At 43.2% G+C, this 22,187-nt stretch overlaps 1 protein-coding gene and 1 pseudogene across 1 annotated transcript in view; both read right to left on the bottom strand.

Annotated features, from left to right (window-relative positions):
• Positions 1-4,380: 4,380 nt before the first annotated feature.
• The window catches only part of LOC147879718 (casein kinase II subunit alpha-2-like), a 39,417-nt gene continuing 21,610 nt past the window's right edge, over positions 4,381-22,187 (bottom strand). The window contains exons 3-10 of the mRNA XM_087371461.1: positions 7,388-7,582; positions 6,528-6,685; positions 6,315-6,405; positions 6,136-6,201; positions 5,754-5,836; positions 5,576-5,639; positions 5,428-5,496; positions 4,381-5,261 (exon numbers count right to left, since the gene is read on the bottom strand). Of these exons, the coding sequence (XP_087227587.1) occupies positions 5,202-5,261; positions 5,428-5,496; positions 5,576-5,639; positions 5,754-5,836; positions 6,136-6,201; positions 6,315-6,405; positions 6,528-6,685; positions 7,388-7,582 (786 nt within the window). The 3' untranslated portion in view covers positions 4,381-5,201. The remainder of the gene's footprint in view (positions 5,262-5,427; positions 5,497-5,575; positions 5,640-5,753; positions 5,837-6,135; positions 6,202-6,314; positions 6,406-6,527; positions 6,686-7,387; positions 7,583-22,187) is intronic.
• On the bottom strand, positions 11,191-15,505 carry LOC147879719 (uncharacterized; annotated as a pseudogene).

Here is a 22,187-nt window from a genome sequence, read left to right as displayed (position 1 = left end):
GCAGCCCTTGTTGGGGACCTGACATGTCAGAGAGAGTGGACATGGGTGGAGCGCCTGCAGATCCTCATGCTCTCACGGATGATCCAGGGGAAACCATCTGTACCACATCACATCATTCAGGCCGAGTTTGGCGCTTCTCCACTCCAACTAGATGCAGCCTTTCAGACCATCACATATCTACACCGGGTTAGATCATATGGGGACTGCACATCAGGAAGATAGAGGTTGCCATGGTTGGCTCTCGATTCCTCCATGAGGTTGGCAGCAGAGGGAGACGAGCAATGCTAGTATGCACGGACTCACAGATGGTTTGTGAGACTAGGGTTTCACATCGATAGGATACCTCCTTTTCAGTACAGTTTAGATGCCCCTCCGGTACTCCCACCCACCATCCCAATCGGAGACACCAACCAGGTCATTCGAGAGGATCTCCTACAGCTAGACACCTTTAGGACCTGGTTGAAGCCGAGGGAGCTTCCAGTGAAGCTGAGTTTTCACAGAGATTACTGTCTTCATATTTCAGAGGAGGGATTCATCACACCACCGTGGTACACTAAGCTTCATATGCCTCACTCACTACGGATCTCCATCGGACAGTTTCATGTATCATCACACCACCTCCACATAGAGAGCGGCAAAGTAGAGGGGATCCCTAGGAAGCATCGCATATGCATATTGTGCGATTGTCAGGAGGTTGAGTCGGAGGAGCATTTTATTTTCAGGTGCCCAGTGTACTACGAGATCCGAGGTCGCTACCACTGTCTCTTCGGAGATGGCTCCGAGCTCCTTTCCAGATTCCTCGCCTACCCAGATCAGAGATGCCTCGCGATCTTCATTCACAAGGGGGTCCGACATAAATAGTACTTACTCAGGCGACGGGGCTTGGCCACACTATCAAACACCTCTCAGAGCAGGCTCACAGAGTTCTTCCCATCAAGTGACATTGATCGTCCAATCTCTAGCCGCAGACGTGATAAGACCCCGACCCGACGACCACAGCACGACATACGAGACATCGAGGGGACACAAATCACTCTAGGTGACCTCCCATCATTGTTTAGACCCGAGATACGTCCCACAGGAGTCATGGTGGCTCTGGTCTTGCGTCGAGTATCCTCCAGGAGACCGAGACGCACGGGACCCCTTGACGGATGCCAACGTCCCATCACCGACTCTGCACCAACCAAGGCGACATAACATACGGAGGATTCCGTTCCACTCCAGTCTTTTTTCTTTTCATTGTCATACCCAGATGTATTTGATTATGTATGATCAGACTTAGGATTCAGTACGAGTGATGATGCTCGTTTTAGTAGCTCCACCCTTACTGTGATTTGTATCAGGTTTTCTTTCAAACTCATAGATCCATCCGTCTTCTGAAGACTAATAAAATTTCTTTCTTTCTCTCTTATCATTAATGAAAATAAGTACATAATAGAAAGCTTAAAGTTTTAACTATATTATAAAAGACCATCGACCATTCAATGAGGAAGCATATAATTACTAACACCATGGTTATAAAAGTAGATTAATGAAGAACACCACGTAGGTGATAATGATAATAGCAGACACACAGATGGGTTGGAGAATATGAGGACAATAATAATAATAAAAATGGGTTTGAAGAAAAATATAGAGTGCTAGGAAGTAGGCAGAGAAACCAGTTTCCTTTTATACATGAGGTTATAGGCCCATACACCGTTTGAGTTTCTGGTCCCTACGAGGTCCAAGCACTAGACCCACTGTCTTCTAAAGAATGGTCCTAAGGGCCTGATTGGTGCCCTCCACCTATCTACTTGCCTTTGGATTAGGGCTTCACAGCTTAGTGTACAATGGAGAGTGATTCTACTATGCCTTTCATGAGGTCATTAAGGAAACGATTGCATTGATCCATTATAAGGACACCAAACCAAGAATATGACCCAATCCATAAGAAACTTTGCTATGATCACTGCATCATCCTTATACAAGTGGCTAAAAACTTGGTAAAGCAATCTACGAGCTAGCAAGATAATCCTGTGATAAAGGAGGGGAGATGGGTTCTAATAAAGTCTAACTCAACTAGAGTCTTGCAAAATGCACTCCACAACTGGAGTCAAGGTAGGAGGGATCTCATTTTAGGCCATGCATCTCCAAAAAGACCATTTAGATATTGTGGGTCTACTATGATACTATAATTCTAGAGTGCTCATTGTCATTCTTTTAGCCAAACTCTCCTCATTTTCACTAGAGTAGCGAAATGCACCCCACAACTAGAGTCTTTAAAATCCTCCCAAGGTAGGAGGGATCTCATTTGAGGCCATGCCCCTTCTAAAAAGACCTTTTGGACCCCTCCCATACTATGGCTCTCCTATAATACTATAATTGTAGAGTGGTCATTGTCATACTTTCAGCAAGACTACTCACTCTTCTCTTTTTTTTTTTTTTTGGGCCTCTTCTTTGCACCTTTTCCCTTCTATTATTCGAGATCTCTTTACATTTTTTCCAAACCAATCAACATCGATTGTCCTCATTTCTAATCCGTCTAAGTTCTCTCTTTCTAACTATTTTCCTCATCTCTAATCCATCTCTATAGTCTCTTCTTTGCCAATCTATTATCCTCATCCCCAATCCATCTCTATCATCTCTCTACTCTTGTTTACACCCACAAGCTAGTTTCTATAGACTTTCTTCCTTCTATTATTCAACGTACAGCTATGCATTTAGCTCGGTTAGCCAATTTATGCAAAATTTTCAAAAGTCTAACTTAGATGTGGTCAAGAGGACTGGCCATTTATGAAACAAAAATCATTCAAAAGAAGATGGTGATTGGTTTGGTGGAAAATGTAGGAAAAAGAAACATAATGAACAATCCTATCTTCATTTGCATCTCTATTTAATTGTTTTTAGTCATAGGATTTTTCACCTACATCTCCTTCTTTCTCTATTCATGTCCTAATTTTCTTTTTCTAGCCACCATCTTCTTGTTATTCTTGTCTTTATCCCCAATCCATCTTTATCTCTAATATATATATTATTATTCATCAACCTAGTTTAAAGCCCCGCAGTTGGCAATTTCTTCATGGAAGTACGCTTTATATATTATTGTGTCAAAGCTATGAGTTAAATCCGTGAACACCTTCTTTAAATCATATCATAAACAAACTAGTTGATAGGACACCACACCACTTAAGGTAGAAAGAATCTTTCCCATCCCTAATCCATCTTTATCTCTAATATATGTATTCTTATTCATTAACCTAGTTTAAAGCCACGGAGTTGGCAATTTCTTCATGGAAGTAGGCTTAATATATTATTGTGATATACTCAAAGCTATGAGTTAAATCCGTGAACACCTTTAAATCATATCGAGACAAACTAGTTGATAGGACACCACACCACTTAAGGTAGAAAGAATCTTTCGCAATATCAACAAGCCACAACATCAACAAACTTCACGAGGTAAAAGTTGCATGTCCGCTAATACTACAAGAACATGTCTAGCTAACATGACATTCCCACCGACATCATTAGCGCCCAACGGTGGGCGTAGGCCTGGGCGTAGGCCATAGTAGAAACTAATCTCTCACACATAGATATCCACACACCCACACATACTTAAACATCCATTTATACAAAAGGTCTTTGTATTGCGTATTGTCAGCAATCGGGAGGTGAAGAGCAAACTCAGCCATGACAAAGGCTAGCACTAATGGAGAAGGCTAATCAAAAAGTAGTCCACATTCTCTCCACTCGAGCTACAACTACTTGTGAAGACTAAACAATTCCATTCTTAGTCTCTCCCAAACGAGCATTCAAAGATGCTTAGACAAACTACCTGGTGGGGCAACGCACCAATTAAGATAGATAGAATTTAACAGAATATCGGCTCGCCACAACATGGAAGAAAATTTCACAAGGTGAACTTCGCACGTCTGCTAATACGGCGGGAACATATGTCATGCTATGTTCACTGCTTTATATCACAATCTTCAAGCCCCTATGGTTTTAATAGCTTCATAACAATATTAGAATTTTTCTATCAAATGTAGCCATAAAAGACAGCTCTAACACTTTCAAGAACACTGCTTACAACAAATACTCACCTTTCCACTTAAAGTACAATAGGCCGATGTATACCAACACATGCTTAAACTCATCTGTAAAGGAAAGTGTGTTTACAACCCCTGACGTTGCACATGATAACCACACCAAACTCATCAATAGCCGACCATGGACAATCATTTTCATACAGAGTGTGCAAACATACCTTCATATTCACATGCATGCAAATGCACTCAATCACATACCTGAATTTGGAAACACAAGATACTCGCCTCAGAGTTTAGTGTGTGCACAAACACTGAATCATATCCAAATTTTAACATGTAAAAGAGAACTGCACTATAACATCATCATAGTTATCTATGACATCACAAGCCACAACCATGCAGAGCACTTACTAACTACTACTACAGCCCCACCAATTTCATCAACAGCCACTTGTGAATGATTATTACACACACATCATGCAGACATATCCACATTGACATGCACGTGCACACACAAACACAAACAGATATCTTCCCCTGTCGGCTCTAGAATGAAGGGAAGGCAGACTCCCTTTCTTCTTCGGCACCTATAAAGTGATGATAAAAACCTAACATGGGAAGTATCATGTGCTTGACAAGGCAAATAGCCCACCTAAATCTACAATTGGGCTTGTCGTCAGAAACTAAACTTGTCGTACATGTACTTTCTCAGGTAGGCATAACCACGACAAACAGGTTACCTCGTGAAAGAAAAGCCAAGCAAGCTTCCTTGGATTGCCAGCTACACAACTGACGTGCACAATATTCCTTGGATTGCCAGCTTCATTCTCAAGGACAACAGAATCGAGAGAACTTAGACTCCCCTAGCAGAGATTCAATCTCTTCTTTTTCATCCGTGACTGCAAAATGTGTCACTTGACCATGTACAGTCCAGCCTGCCAACTTGGTGATTTCAGCCACAATTAGTGATTTCAGCCACCTAATTGTGCAGGGACCTGAATCAATGTTTGACCAAAAACAAGGACCCAAACAAGTCAGCTTCAGAATATTCTGAGTCCCCCCGCTGTGCTTGCTCTTATGCAGCCCATGAACCAGGTTAGCCATTTCCCGTCTCTAAGCAACTGAGCACATGCACCATGAACTGTAGAAATGATGTTGCTAATTTTCTTCTCAAGAAGTGCGACAAGTGTTGGTCTCTGCTGTTCGAACAGGGTAAAAGTAGGGGTGTGCCTGGTTATGAAATAGAGGACAGAAGTCAATAAATAATCTTCTTCCTGACCAGTTCTCTTTACAGTCCATTCGTCCAAAACAAAGACAAATTGGTGTGCAAAAATTGCATGAGTTAATGTCAACAAATAACAGATTTCAACAAGTGATTTGAAGCAAAGAAACTCACCATCGCTTCTCTAGCTGTAAGCCTCTCTTGATGGTCATAGCGCAAAAGCTTGTCCAAAAAATCTATTGCCTGCAAACAGCATGTACAGCCAGATAGATATACACATCTATATACATAAAAGCTTTGCAAAATCTAAAGCTGAACTTGCCTCAGGTGTAACCAAATGCTGGTTATCTGAACTGATGAACTTTGACCATGGTTTCCGACTGTGCCTGTATCAAAAAATATGGATTATCTTCACACAATGCAGAGAAATGTTTTAAAATGGTGCACTAGGTAACAGAGATGAAAAGTTGAAACTTTATGATAAAGTCATGTCTAATCACCTTCCCACCAAGGATTCAAGGTGTGGATCCAATTCGACATGATACTTGTTGAGATAAGCATTAAGCTCATCTGTTCCCAGCACCTGCCAACAAACCTTAGGAAGTGAATTTCTCTGACCAGAACGGAAAATGATTCACATTAAAATGCACACAGATTTGCAAACTTGACCCCACAATTAGCAGGAGTTCCACAAATTAAAACCAAGGAACTGTGTTTCTGGTTGTGCATCAAATAGACCATTTGTTTTTCATATGAAGGAGAAGGTGCAACGAGCTCCAATGATGCACGTGGTGCACCAGTGACCAAAATGCCATCAACCAGAACCACCAACAGAAAACTGACAACAAAGACTAAAAAAGGCTTATGGAAATGATTAATGACCTTCGCAATCTTTACCAATTGATCCGCATTGTCATGTCCATAAAAAAAGGGCTCCTTTCGAAATATCTGCGAGGAAAAGGGCTATATCATCTTTCAAAATAAATGTTAAAAAGGTAATCTTGCTTACAGGATAGAAATGCATCCAAAATGGCCTATTTCAATACAAGACTCCAGCTCACCATTCCTGCAAACATGCAGCCAAGGCTCCACATGTCCAGTGAGTAATCATAGTCTTGCAAGTCTACAAGTAGTTCTGGGCCTTTAAAATACCTGCATCACAGCAAAGTAGGAACAATCCATGAAATAGCAGCCTCCACCTGTGCCACAAAGTTTTGCCACAACCAAGTTCCTGGGTGCGTTCAAAAGGATGTGGACATGCTTCACATTCCCACCTTGATGCTACACGAACATTATAATCCCTATTAGGGTGGTAGAACTCTGCCAGACCCCAATCAATGAGTCGTAACTTTCGTTGTTCATGATCAATCATCACATTATGAGGTTTGACATCCCGGTGCATAATTCCTTGTGAGTGGCTGAAGTCAAGGGCCTGTTCATCAAACACCCCCATTGTCAGCAAATGCACCATTTCTGAAACAACTGCCTCTATGTCTAAGTGCTTATAAAGTAACTTGGAAGGAAGTCATGAATAAAGCACACTACACGGAAGACAAGAGTAGTGTAAAAGCATAGCCGTATACAAGGCACTAATTTGGTTCCTGATCATTAAGACCCTGCTTAACATGATACTTTCTTAATCCCTGTTACACCCGATTTACTTGGGTGTACATTTATCAAACCAGCTGCAGTAAATAGATCCGCTGCTCTTCCCTGCACTGCTAGCTTCTCTTGCCTCTCAAACTCAGAGCCCTTACTCTTGCTGCATCTATCCAGATGCAGTAGATATAATACATAGATCTGTTGCCCAGGCAAGGCCTGCCAGTTTTTCTTGCGTTCGCCCTCATTAAAGCTCCTACAGCAGCTGCAGCCCCTACTTAATGCCTCGGTGCCTTGAATGGGAGCTCCCCTATTTGTGCTTTCAGAACATTAAAAGAGTGGCCTGAAAGACTCTCTGTTCCGAGAGCCTCTTTAACTTTTGCAACTTCATCATGAACGTGGATAATGGAATCTTACTAGACATAAGTTTTCACGTGCCATTTACTTAGCAAGCAATCTAGCATAGCTTACAGAGTGCAGTTAGCTAAACTCAAGTAACAAGACAGAATGCATCAAAGGAGCACATGAAACAAACCTTTAGTAGCTCATACACATAGTACCGGATGTCGTAGTCTGTAAGAGTGGGATAAAGAACCTTAAAGTCGGTATTATTCACAAACTCAAACACGAGACTGGGTGTCTTTGAGTGTTGATCACGGACGATATCCAAAAGCTTGATAACATTAGGACCTCCACAAAGGTTTTGAAGAATTTTGATCTCCCTTTTTATCTGAACACAAAACCATAGTTAGTAAAACTTAAACAATAAAAGAATATCCATTGTGCTCACATTATATTCTAATATCCTCAGTTCAGCAAACTAACGTAAAAACAATAAACCACACACATCCCAAATATTGAAAAAGTGGGTACATACAGCACACTACTAAGATTATAACTATCATACAATAAAGAAGAGCACAGCTCCACTCCCTAGGCTACCTACATCAAAGCAAAGTTTCAAAAATACACATTACACTACAGGGAATGTAAACTACCAATGACCGTGCAAGTATAATTAATAAAGCAGGACCCACAGGGCGCCATAGGAGCGGATCAGCAAGTCAACTCAGAGGGTGTGTTTAAAGAAAGGAAAAGGTGAGCAGAGTGTGTTGTCTATCAATTTAGATTCTAGTTTTTTTAGGATCTTTTGGCTTCAAAAATGCTGCTACCCAACTTTGGGGCCAACGGCAAGCTGGAGGGTTGTTCTAGAAGGTGAAAATAAGGAGTTACCTGGTGGCTAGGAAGATTTGGAAGGTTGCCACAGGCAGAGACTTGAAACCCAAGGATCTCGTGGATGCTTGGGTACGGAGTGGCACAAGCTGACCCAGATGATGTGGAAGAATGGGAGGAGGAGGACATGGAGGTATAATCTTTGATCATTACCACAATATCAAATGCAGCAGTTCTACAAATTCAGTTGGCCGACACTGTAGAGTTGGCTTGGACCATACCGAAAGAGAGTATGACACAAACAACACTAGATGAATCCATATGCTCTAGAATCGGTTGTTTACATTGAAATTGGAGGAAGGAGATCTGGTAAGTGAGCATTTGATTAAGTCAAGGTTGTCAGAGATCAGCTAGCAGTTGTAGGTTAGAAGGTCGCCACAAATCAACTAGCATTGTTAGTGCTGAGTAGCTCACTCCTGCTGCTGCGCGCCTCCCAATGAGGTCTTTAGTGGCTATAGGAGAAGCTCAAAACTCTATCACTGTCAACTCTCTTTCTGCACCTGAAAGTAAATACTTTGACCAAAAAGAAATAACTTTTGAACATAAGTAAATAAACGAGAGACTCTTTAATTATGATCAAATAAATGGTCAATTAAAACTTTGACTTTGGAGTATTTACAGCTTGGTGACACAAGTGTGCCGCACCTCAATCTCGGGGTCTATGCCTCTCCTATCTATGACCGGGGGGCGACATGCTCTAATTGGAAGAACTTTGTGATCATACTCTAGGACCAGGCAAGGCCCCCCGCTCCTGTCTCCGTGATCTGATGAGACGCTCTCTATGTCGGACCGCATCGTGGATGAAAGCGGCCAAGCATCTCTGACTTGGGTATGAAAGGAGTCTGGAGAGGCTCTCGAATCCATCTTTGAAAAGGCAATGGGCACGGATCTTGTGATAGACTGGGCAATGGAAGACGAAGTGCTACCTCGTGCTGCTCACATAATGTGCAGATACGACTCTCTCTAGGGGTTCCATTTGCTCGCCTGCTCTTGGTTCGGAGTCGGTGCGATGACACACTAAATTGTCCAATAGTAATCCTGAGTGAGTGTGGTAGGTGGATCTAGGTGTACCCTGGTGGGATAATGAAACCCTCGTTGAAGATGTGCAGGCAAAGGTCCCGATAGAAACTGAGCTTCACAGAAAGCCCAACCAAGTCCTGAATGTGTACAACTATAAGAGATCCTCCCGAATGAGTGGGTTGAACTTGATGCCCCGAAACGGGACAAACAGGGCATCAATGCTGTACTAAAAGGATGGCAAACTATCTAACCAGTCTCTCAAACCATCTACATGTGTGCGCGTACCAACATCTCTGATCACCTTGAGCTGCTAATGCCATAGAAAATGCTAACACCAACCAAGGTAGCTTGTGTGCCCTGTAATACAAGAACCATAATCTCGCACACGGTATTGATAATTGATAGTCTAGAATGCCCCATCTAACTGCAATGGAGATGCCCCGAACCCAGCCTAAATGATCTGATGAGGAATATATGGCTTATTGTAGATTTGTTGGAAAGGTCATCTCCCCATATGTAAGCCCCCATATGAGAGCATGGGGGAGGGAGACCTAGGGCAGGATGTGCCCAAGAGAAGAAAGAGAGGGGGCTGCTACATGGGCTGCTACATGGGCAGCACCTCACATCAAAGAAGAGAGACATCATATACCTAGAGTGGCTACAACAAGTGTCGCCTTTGTGCAGGGGAGATGGCGGGGGCAGCATACCTTGGATCTGCCCTGGCAAAAGGATTCTGATGAGCAGCAAGATGGCGGGGTATCCCAGGGTACAGAGGCCTACATGGCGAGCTACTTGGCGAGGTTTGTGGGCAGGCACAAGGTCTGCAACATGCTCTGGAAATGGCACAATGAAGGAAGGTGTGCAGCAGCAGGGTCAGCCTGTGTAGATAGGCTGGTTGGGCTGGGTATAGCCAGCCAACCAGGCCTGGTTATGGGCTGGCCAATGGACTGGCCCCTGCATAAGTAAATGGGCATGGTCCTGCCCTTAAATAGGGATGGGCTGGCTGGTCAGCTGGCCAACCAGGTCCCAGCACACAGCCCTAGAGAAGTGCCCACAGCCCTATAAACAGGGGCCTGTGGGGTCGGTTGGTGGACAGACAAAGTCGGCCAGGAGGCCCCTTCAAGTCGGTCAATTTTGAGCCCCTTTAGGGCCTATAAAGGAGCCCTTTGGCAGGGCATTTTGTATCCAGCAGTGCAACCTTCCAGAAGCAGTAAGGAGCAGCAGCAGACCTACACTTGGGCCTACTTCAGGGAGGTCAAGGAGGATCAGGAGTGCTGCAGACTTAGCTCTACATTGGCTGAGACCTAGGCTGTCTATCAAGTACCAGGGCAGTAAGGTGCTGAGATCTGGACGGAGAGTCTACATACGCTCAAGGTGGAGCACGCGGGCTCAAGTCTAGAGATATCCAGGAGATAGTAGAAGTGTGTGGTGGTAACATCAAAGGACCACGCTCCAGTGGGACTTTGGATCTATCTCTCTTTTGTTGTGTCCATAGCTTTGGACGGAAATATATATTCTTTTGTAGCTTCTATATCTGGCTGGATCATTGTCTGTTGATGAATCTGCACATCTATTTGATGCACATAAGTTTAAGAAGTTTGTGATTCAACTCCCCACGCACACTGTGTGAGCTCCTGGGCTACTCTATCAGTCTTCCGCTATGCGAACCCTCTGTTGGTCAATTTCTAACAAGATCATCCGTGATAACAAGAGAACCTGTAATCTAAGTTGCAGGAAACATCCAAGTTTTGAAACGTTTCCGAAACACCTATTCAATTGATAGGAAACAGCGGGGGTAGGCTCAGTAAAGAATACTTGTGAAACCATATACCTTTATGATTTCTGAAATAATAACATTCTTTTATTACAGCTGCATCCCACACACACATAAATTTAGGAATTTCTAAGTAATAACTAAGTAAAGAAAACTTGAACTAGAACAACATATCACTAGGAATTCTGCAGCAATTACAGCAACATATGCAGACACAATGCCAGATACATCACATGTTCCATTAATTCCAGAATTTAAATAAAATGTGCACAATGCACATACGCATTACTACATCACTGAGAAAATGAAGATTACATGGAAAGTGCACCATCTTCCTCTTCCTCCTCATGAACATCCCATTGTTGAGAAGGCCAGACTTATACAATGGGTCACTCCTAGAGAGAAGCCGGAGGTTGCTGTGCACATACACAAGATTCTCTGCCATTTTAGGAGCAAGCCGATTACATTTGAGTGAATGGATGAACCCATAGGTCGACCAATTCCGCTCTGCTGCAGAGGAACTTGATACTTGTGAGAGGAGCCTGATTGCCAACTTTTGCAATTGAGGGGTATCCGAACCATAGTTCTCCCACCAAGCAACGGGAGAAAGACACTCTCTATATATAGAAGCAGAGGACTCACCAAATGCACCCGCTTGGCCAAGATACATCGACAATTGATCCTTCATCAAAGTCCTCTCTGCAGCATCCTTTCCCACTCTATCTAGAGTTTGCCTCCAACCTCTCATCACTTCAGCATCTTGTCGTGGATTCTTACCAAACCATTTTGGATTGAGAAGAAAGGCTGTGGCATGGAGAGGAGAATGAAGCATATCCCATCTCACTTCTGCAATTTCTCTTATTTCTTCATAGATTGTGTCTCCATTGCTTTCTCCGGCTAGGACCTCTTTTATATTCTCAAGCATTTGATCAATACCTTTATAGATCACACCAAGACATGCATCATCCTTGTCCACCAATCGTAACATGCGCATGATAGGCCAGCACACCCCCACATACTTCTCCACTTCATCCCAAAATGAGGTTGACAATATGGTGTTTTGAATCTTCAAGGCTTCATCATTTCGACCTCTCCAATCATCCCAATCTTGGCTGACAACCATCTTGGTGGAGCATAATGAAGTTTGATGCAAATCTAGTATCACCGGGATTTAACAATTTCAATCTTGAAAATTTGGACAGCATAGCCCTCAGTGCCTCATGATTGGAGATGAATTGCTGCACCTCCTTGCCATGACAGATTGCCAGCTCCATCCATGCCAGGGCTGAGAGATCCTTCAGCAACAAGTTCAAACAATGGGCAGCACAAGGGGTCCAAAAGACATGTTTGAACTCTTGCTCCACAAGATGACCAGCTAGCTTGCAGTTTGAGGCATTATCAGTAACAACTTGAACTACACGTTCAGCACCCACCTCCAAGATAGTCTCTTTTAATGATGGTATTCTAAGAGACAGGGTGCTCTAGTGAGATAAAGACCTGCACCTGCACAATGACAGAAGCCAATGGCAATCGTTAAGACTACACAAACATTGAACGAAATAGAAGCCTGCGTCTCTTCTTTTCCGTTCATCTCTCTCACTCACGCAATAACCTTGCATGCCCGTAGACAGCACAAGCCTCATCCTTCGCCTTGCAGAGTGGTCTACATCACCCGTGTGGACAGCATTGAGGCCTTGGTCAGTGGCTGGTCTGTTGCTCAAGTTTTGGGTCAATTCACGAGGTCAAAGTGTTCTTCAGAGTAGCATTTCATGCGCTCTTGAAGAGTTTTATTTGAATTTCGAAGTTCTCCAAGTGAAAAGCAAATTCTCCCCTACATTGGGGGAGGGAGCCCTCAGTGGGTACAAGGAACCAATCGGTTGTCGTCTCCGTTTCTCTATCCTTTATCTCTCTCTCCCGTATAAATACGATGCCTTGTTAAAGGTTTAAAGAGGGTCTTGCTGTGATTAAACGATCAGATAACCGTTGCATGTTACATCTTGTTATTGTGGGCAGCCCTCTCTGGGCTCTCGTGCGTCTCGGTGTAGAAGATCATATCTATCATTATATGTCTCCAAGAAACCTCCTAGGTCAAACCATAGCTCGACACCATCATAATTCTCCCTCTTCCTTCTCTTCCTTATCCTCCTTGTCTCCCCTTTCTCGCCGCGCTTCGAAGGCATTCTGCCACAACCCCGCGCTTCTAAGGCATTCTACCTTGGTCACTTGACAAGTACCGCAACCTACAACATAGTGCTAAACAAATTCTCTCATCTTAGGCCAGTAATAACTATGTTTCACAAGAGACAGAGTCCTATGTACTCCAGGATGTCCCGCACTAGGTGCATCATGACACTCCCGAAGAATCTTGCATCGAAAATCCAACACATCTGGTACACAATTTTTTTCATTTCGGAACAACAAGCCGTTCCGAATCATCCACTGACCTCCCGCCGCTTGAACCATAGGTATCACAATCCTTGAGTCCTAGTGAATCATATCGGTACCATCCTAGACCGTCTACCAATAATGATTTAAATGACTATCAGTCCTTCTCAAGGATTGAAATAGGTCAGAGGATATCTCGGAAAATGGCAAAGCGTTCACCATGTTAATCTGACTTAGGGCATCAGCAACACTATCATAGTTACTAGGGAACGTGAACGGCAACGAAACATCAACCCCCTGGGGAATGGGAACGGGAACGGGAACCGGAAGGGAATGCCACGTCACCATATCCATAAACAAACATACTATTCTATACATTAGAAAGCTTAAACTTAGAATCCAAGACTCAAAAACGTTGAAATTGCTTTTGGAGTAAGGACTCAAGACTCAGGACATAAACTCAATACTGAATCTTATAGATGAATCATGATTCATGCATAATCATTGATAATAGAATCTAGATTAATCAGTATAGTTTGCCAACTGGCATACAAAAGCAAAGTCCATCAGAGACAAGGCACAAGCATATGAGATTATCTTGAGTCTTGGAATCTTGAATCTCGATACAAGAAAAGTAGAGTGAGACCTCCTACTACTGAGGCTCCTAGAACTTTAAAAACTAGCTGCTCCATGCATGATCCACTCAACATTGTCCACATTAATCATCAATCTAAATCTGCAGCATTGTGGTTGCTGCCCTCTTCATCATCTCCATCATCTGGATGATCTCCATCTTCTTGGTCATCTCCAACATCATCCATGGATGCACCCACCACACGCACGATTTGCTGGCCTGTTGCCTTACCATTCTTCTCCTACCATCCAATGAATTCCTCACGGCTGTACCCAGCATTCATCTTCTGAAGCAAACATAAGTTTGCATGCACAAACACAAGGTCACTTGCCATTTGTGTCCCAAGGCTGTTCCTGTTCTTTGATGCAATGTGCCCAAAGCTACTCTACAAGCGCTCACAAGGAGAGGAGCTTGCTCCTTGACTTAAAGTGCGAATAGCCAATTTCTGCAACAAAGGTGTATCAGCCCCATAATCCTCCCACCATAGAGCAGACCCCACAGTATACATGTCCCTTTGTGCATCCTCAGAGCCACATTCCATATTTCTTCCTATAAAAAGCCAACTCATCCTTTACTTGCCTTTGCTCTTGTGCATCTGGTACCATTTGCTTCAGTATCTCCTCCCATCCTCGCATCACCTTGAAATTCAGGATCCAAGACATAAGCTGCAGCATGCAAGGGTGAATGATAGGAGCTCCACCGCTCCACTGCCAAGTCTACTAATTCCTGCTTCCTATCAAGATTAGGCACCACCTCCTTCACGTTTTCAATCATTTTGTTCATCCCCTCATAAACTTTTCCAATGCATGGTTCATCACTATCCATAGCCCTCATCAAAAGGATTATGGGCTTCACTATTTTCACCATATGATTGACATCCTCCCAACAGGCATCAGATAAGCATAGAGACTTGCATTCCAAGGCATTTGCACTCTTTGATTCCTTCCACGCCTCCCATTCATTACACACAACAAGCTGCCTTAGAGCATTTTTTACCTCTAGAAGACGCTCCAACATGATGAAGTTGTATGCAAAACGTATTTCTGAATACTTCAAGAGGTCTTTGGAGGCAAGCTTATGATACACTGCAAGAATGTAGTGGTGTCGTGTGATAAAGCCAATAACATCCTTTGCAAAATCAATAATTGGATGCACCCAAGCAAGCTTCCCTACATCCCTCAGCAGGTTTAAGCAATGTGCCATGCAAGCACTAAAAGTGAGCTTAGGATAACGTGCTCCAAAATGTGACCTGCTGCCCCTGTTGGAATTCTCCCCATCTGCTATGAATTGAATGACATGTTCAGCCCCCACCTCATTAATAGATTCACTCCACAAATCAGCCAACCTCTCTGCTGTCTTTCCGCCCTCTAAGTTATCAATGGACTTGACTCACCCCTGCAATATGCAACTATGCCCTAAATAGATCGACTACATGTATCACTCCATCCATCACCCATCAAGGTAGCACCAAATGTCTGCCATTCCTCTTTAACAAGCTTCAAAGCCCGCTCTATGCTCTGCTTCTCTTCTTCTAAAATCTTGGTTCTCACGGCTTCATAAGATGGCGGTGTGTAAGAGGGACCAAAAGCTGCAACAGCCCAAACCATATCCACAAAATAAGGATTGCGGGCTTAATTCAAGGCAATGTCACCACTATTAAAAAAATGCCCCACTGCATCATCTACCTCTGCCTTCCTGCCAAGGTGCCAAGTGGCAGCTAAGGAAGCTTGTCTCTTGCCCTTTCCAAGATTGGACGTGGCAACTAAAACAGAAGGCATTGCTAAGACTGGAATACTGGTAGACACTACACTTCCAATAGGCATAAAAGCTCGAGCACCATGCTTAGATGCATTTGCCAATGCTTTTAAGCGTAAAAGAGCATTATCTGGCACTGAAGGACATATGCTAATGCCTTTGTTCTGCACTCCTAGCAAGTGAGCTTGCACTCTCACTGAACTACCAATCTTTGGCTGGCCACAATAGTCGCATGTCCATTTTCTTGAACCTCCTACAAGCAACTCCTCGGGATTTAGAAGGTCCACTTCCTTCCACCAAGGGGATTGGGCATCAGGGCGTGGAGGAGCCATGAGAATTCAAACTTCAAAGTTGATTGTTGTAACTTGTTCGCTGCTCTCACAGTTCATTGATAAAGCAACAAACTGAACTCCATCAATATCAACTGGTACATTGCACAATAGGCAAAATATTTGATGCATTGATATATTATACAAGCAATTAATTATGACTAAACTATGCTACTTGCACACAGCATTGGCAATGTGCATATGTATATAATTTTTGTTGTAATGTACCTGCAGGCTGCTTCACTAAGGCTTGAGCACCTCCTAAGTCTTGACTCCTCACTGCTCAGCTCAGGTTCTGGAATCTGAATGTAGAGGCAATGTAGAGTCTCAACATAGAGTCAATGCTTCTGTAGCTCAAGCCTCAATGCAAGTTCTAATTGGTCATTGAGCGCAACAGCCTATTGCCAGCAGCTAGCGTAGCTGCCAAGGTCGAGCCTCTACAATCAAGCAAGAACTTGCTTTTGTGTAGTTGTATACATTCGGAAGATGGGCGTTAGTGTAGTTGTTTGGCTTGTGCCGTCACCTGTGTGCGTTGAAACGCTTGCATACGGTAGGCTAGTGTAGGCTAGCTGAGTAGGCTAGCTATGCGTAGGCTAGCATAGGCTAGCTATAGCGTAGGCTATAGCATAGGCTGCGCGAAGGTAACGTAGGCTAGCATAGCTATGCGTAGCTTAATAGGCTGAAGCGTTAGCTAGCTGCTAGGCATAGGCTAGGTGTTGCATGCAGCCTTGCAGGTCGAAGCGAAGCCTGTAAGCGGCGAACATGCAGAGCATGGAGGTCGTCTGCAAGCAATGAACACACAGAGCGGCGAATCGCGCCGATTAGATTAGGATTAGATAATTTGTCCCAAATCGTGATCTGCATGTAGGGAATGGCTTATAGACGTTTCACAAGGGATATGGAACGTTCCATAGCTGTTCCATAGAGCAGACGTTCCACAGAGGTTCTCTTCAAGCTCAATGAAGAGAACACCATTCCAACATTCCATAGCTATGGAACAGTGTTCCCTGGCAACTATGAACACTATTGAAAGAACCGTTCCTATACCGAATCTTAAATCAAAATCCTGCATCAACTCAGCCCATCGATCCATCCTACCCCTCAAATCATCCCCTTCACACACACAACGGATCGATTGATGATCAGTCAACTAGAACCATACAGGTAATGCCTCCAAGCCTTGAGAGGAGTATCATCTATCTTTTTACTCTCGAAAGCTACAGGTCGGCCCTCTTGGAATAATGTTGCCCCGATGGCATAGTCACTCACATCGGCCTCCAAAACATAAGGCCGGGTAGAATCCGGCAATGCTAGAACAGAGGCACTCTTTATACAAGTTTTCAAGTATCGAAAGCCATGTTCAAGAAATAGATTGTGTAGACCTACGGCCACAACCCTTCAATACGTTGGTCACGGCGACTGTGATTTTGGAATATTCACGAACTGATTTTCTCAAAAAGACGGTAAATCCTAGGAAATAACGAAGTTGTTTCACTGTCTGAGGTATAGGGCAAGTCAGAACCTTTTGAATACGGTCTTCATCAATGGTAACACGAGTCATCTTGTGTCCTAAGTAAATGATATGTTTCATGAAGAAATCGCATTTACTAATCTTAGCATACAACTTATTCTGTCTTAACTTATTCTGAGATGAGCAATATGACCCTCTAGAGTCTTGTTGTAAACTAAGATATCATCCAAGAACCCCACTGACGTCATCAGCGCCCAACAGTGAGTGTAGACCATAGTATAAAAGTATGCTCTCATACATACAAATCCACACACCCACACATACTTGAGCATCCATTTATACAAAGTCTTCGTACTAAGTTTTTGTCCGCACTCCGGAGGTGAAGGGAAAACTCAGCCATGACGAAGGCTAGCACTAAAGGAGAAGGCTAATCAAAAAGTAATCCAAATCTCTTCATTCAAGCTATAACTGCTTGTGAAGTCTAATCGATTTCATTTTAGTCTCTCCCAAATGAGCATCTAAATCTAGCTGATAGGACAACGTACCATTTAAGATAGAAAGAATTATCGCAATACCAGCAGCCCGCAACTTGGACGAAAACTTCACAAGGTGAAATTTGCATGTCCACTGATACGACAGAAGCATATACCTAGATGAATCCAAGAACATTCCCAAACTCATCCTCTAAAAACACACATAGTGCAGTTTCAATCTCACGATAGTCACTCATACGATAGTCATCAGTGTCCAACAGTGGGTGTAGACCATAGTATAAAAATATGCTCTCACACATACAAATCCACACACCCACACATACTTGAGCATCCATTTATACAAAGTCTTCGTACTGAGTTTCTGTCGGCACTCCGGAGGTGAAGGGCAAACTCAGCCACTAAAGGAGAAGGCTAATCAAAAAGTAGTCCAAATCTCTTCATTCAAGCTACAACTGCTTGTGAAGTCTAAACGATTTCATTTTAGTCTCTCCCAAAAGAGCACGAGGGAGAGGATACTTATTCTTAACCGTGATTTTATTCAATCTTTTATAATCCACACACATTCTCCAAGTTCCATCCTTCTTCTTCCTTAGAGGACGGGAGCACCCCATGCTCAGGCACATATGCCCCAACTTCAAGTATTCTTGAAGTTGATGAGCTAACTCGTCCTCCTCTAGCTAACTCGTCCTCCTCTAGCTGACTCGTCCTATAAAATGGTATACTTATAGGCTGAGAACCAGGGACTAAATCTATGCGATGGTCTACTGCCATTCTGGAGGCAAACCTACCAGCAGTTGTTCAAAACTAAAATCATTTAACAACTTCTTTAATTCAATATGTTCAACCACACTTAAATCATTTGCATCAAGCACAGATACAACAAATGAAGAAAATGGAATCAAAACACATTGAAACACATCATAAGAAGTTATAATTTCGAACTTCAATCGCATTTACAAGAGGTCCCTTGAAGGGATATATATCATCACACTGTATCAAAAGTCGGGTTCCCGTACAAAAAAGAAAGGGTATAAGCTTCTCAATCAAATTGGACATGATGGGTTTTAACTTTTAACCATTTAATGCCCAACAACAAGTCTACATGATCCAAGTGCAGAACATAGCACTCCAAAATATCCTCGTAGGCTTGAATCCGAACAGGAAGTCGATCCACCTAAACTGCTTCCCAGCTAGAAGCTGCACCTCGTAGGTGTCATGACAAGAGAAATCACTAATCCGTGATTAGTAGACATTATATATTATACGCCAATGGTGTAACATGTATATGTATTTATGATAGACACCGACCGATTTGTTATGGCGGTGGATCATCTCAGTAGATAGGACTAGTCGAGCTGGAGCCACTGCTTCAGACAGCATCAAATTTGGACATGTGATACTTATTCTATTAATAAAAATGTGCACACATGTGTCTAGGTCCTAGGGGCAATGGGAAGGGAAGGGTGCATTAAGGTGCATTGAATGGTAGATGCATGGGTCATAGGCTAAGGGTAGGTGTAAATGGGAAGATGGAACTTGAGTGATCTCAAGGGACATTAATGAAAGGGTATCACCCTTTCATTGTGAATCTCACGTAGCATTCTTCATTCACCTTGCATTCATCCGCCATCTCTCACACACCTTGCATGTAGGTCAAAAATAGAAACAAGTACTCTCACGAGGGCGCTCTTCCCCATTGGAGGGCCAATCGGCATTCAAATTCTGCACATTTGCATTCTTGAGAAAGTTGGTTCTTCACATTTGGCATCAGAGCTTCCACTATCTACTACCGAGACAGCGAGAGAGTGCACGGGACAGAAGGTTGCGTGGAAGAGCGCCGCGAAAGGAAGGTTGCACGGAAGGCAAAAGAAGAGCGAAGTGCTACACGCGCGAATAGAGGCAGGCGCAAGAGAAGGCGCGTGGCACTAAATGACGGTTTGCAGATTACTGCGTGGAACGGCGGGCTGGTTGACGCGCGCACAAACCGGAGGTTGCTGCAACAGGACAGAGGGAACACAGTTGGAAAGGGCTCGCAACAGAAGGCTGCAAGCAGAGGCGAGGACCGGAACCAGTAATTTCTGAAATTCAGGGGCTCTGAGGTGAGGGCTGTGTCTGATTTTTGGGGTCTTTGGATGGGGAATGGGGTGTCCTAACGGGGTGACTCCCCCCCCCATGCGAATAGACCCTTAAAACCCTTAAACCGTGAGGAAAAGAGACCCGCCCCCGCCCCCGCCCCCCCCGGTTCTCCCCAACAGAAAGTCGGATTGGAACAAATTTTAAGGGGGTGATCCACCCATCAAGTACCCCTATAACGGTATCTAGAGCACCATTCTGCTCAAAACAAGTAGCCCAAACAGAGTATACCAGTTTACAGCATAAAAACAAGGAAGAAAGGCTAAAAGAGAAGGAAGAAGAGGTCAAATGAAGTAGTTTTTCGACACAAGCGAAGCGAGAGTCAAATAAGTACCACCAACTCTACAACACTTGACTTTTGCTGTAAAATAAACCCCTTTTTCTCAAATTACAGCAAGCCATTTTCTCTTGTATTACTAAAAGGAAAGAATGGAAGGAGGAGGGATATTTAATAATGAACTTGTCCTTTTTCCTTCACTACCAGAAGGACATAGGGAGAGAACACCATCACCTTCTCCTAAAGAGGATAATGTAGATGAGAGTTACACACATATTGAGTATGATAACCCACATATAGGATTACCTTCATCTCTCCTTCAAGAATCTCTTGATAGGGAGTTTTCCTTCAGAAATGAAGGGAGAAACGAGTTCATCCAAGAGCAAGGCGCTGAGTTTACGCCTTTAACTGAAAATCCCGTAAGCTGGTTTCTCAGCTTAGCCATATGATTGAACAGTCTATTATGACAAAATTAGGGACTAAGAGAGTGCTGAATTTTGGGGATGACAATTTAAGTACCCCCTCAAAGAGAGCTAAATTCCAACCCCGAGAGAGAATGGAGTTCCCAAAGTATGATGGAGCAAGAGAGGCGGATAAAATCCTCAATTAGATTCGCCATTTTGAGCTATATTTTGCTCATCAAGATAAGACCGACCATGAGAAGCTTGCTCTTGCCACACTGCATCTACAAAAGGATACTTTAATGTGGTGTTCCGTATCACAAACGGGAAAAGAGCCTATTCTTCAATGGTCCAAATTTGTAGAGCAGCTTAAGGCCACTTTCATGCCTCCGAGGCATGAAGAAGAATTGACCTTCCGCTAGGAAAGGTTGAGGCAATTCGAAAACGAGAGTAACGCTGAATTTACAGCTAGGTTCTGGAAACTCTCTTTAGAGTTATCTGAGAAGAGTGAGGATGATAAAAGGAAGAAGTATTTAGCAGCCCTAACCCCGAAAGTGAGATATGAGGTTGAGATGTTCAACCCAACCACCTTGAAAGACCTCACTAAATTGGCTGAGATTGCTGAGAGGAAATTGAATCCTCGTAAACCCTTCAACAAAGAAAATGAGAAAGCTATTGTACAAAATATTAGTAGCCAATCACGTCTTGGATGGATACCATTTCGTTCCATGACTGATGATGAGAAGAAAAAGCTAATTAAGGAGGGTAAATGTTTCCGATGTAAGAAACATAAAGCCAGGGCATCCATAGCATAAATGTCCTACTCTATTAGCCAAAATTGCCAAAACAAATTCTATAAAAGGGAAAGGCAAAGCATCCAAGCAGGAGGGTGAGGCTTCTACCTCCTCATCCCAAGACTCTACGGTGAACATAGAACCAAGAGTAAATGCTATCCATTCAGCCAACACTGGTGTATGGATGTGTGAATTGAATAGAGAGTAGGCATATTCATTATAGAGTATGGACAGAGAATAAATATTTTTCTCCTCCATGTAGAACATCTTATAGGATGAATAGGGCTGAAATAGAAGAGCTGGAAAAAGAGATTGAAGATCTATAGTTTCTATAGATTAAGTAGCTCTCCATCGCAAAATCATCAATAGCCAAGGTCTGTCTAGTTCAATAACACATTTGGGTGAGGGAACATCTTTTGAATACTGACCAATTTGTTGAGAATATGTTTCAGCTTATTAAGCAGGTTACTATAAAGAGATTTCAGCAGCTTGGTATTCAGAGAAGAATTCTGAGTATGAAGAGATATTGAAGAGGCGCTGCAGTGGTACTTCTGCATTTTGAATATTCAGCATCAAAAGGAACCAAAACTTGAAGATGAGATTTAAGTTCTGATTCAGAAGAGATAGTGTACTAC

This window comes from Dipteris shenzhenensis, chromosome 33 (assembly GCF_047967505.1).
Source record: "Dipteris shenzhenensis isolate YYH24624 ecotype China chromosome 33, Dip_SZ_1.0, whole genome shotgun sequence".
Lineage (NCBI taxonomy): Eukaryota > Viridiplantae > Streptophyta > Polypodiopsida > Gleicheniales > Dipteridaceae > Dipteris > Dipteris shenzhenensis.
The sequence above is the reverse complement of the archived record's forward strand: the minus strand, read 5'-3'. Positions and strand labels throughout refer to the sequence as shown.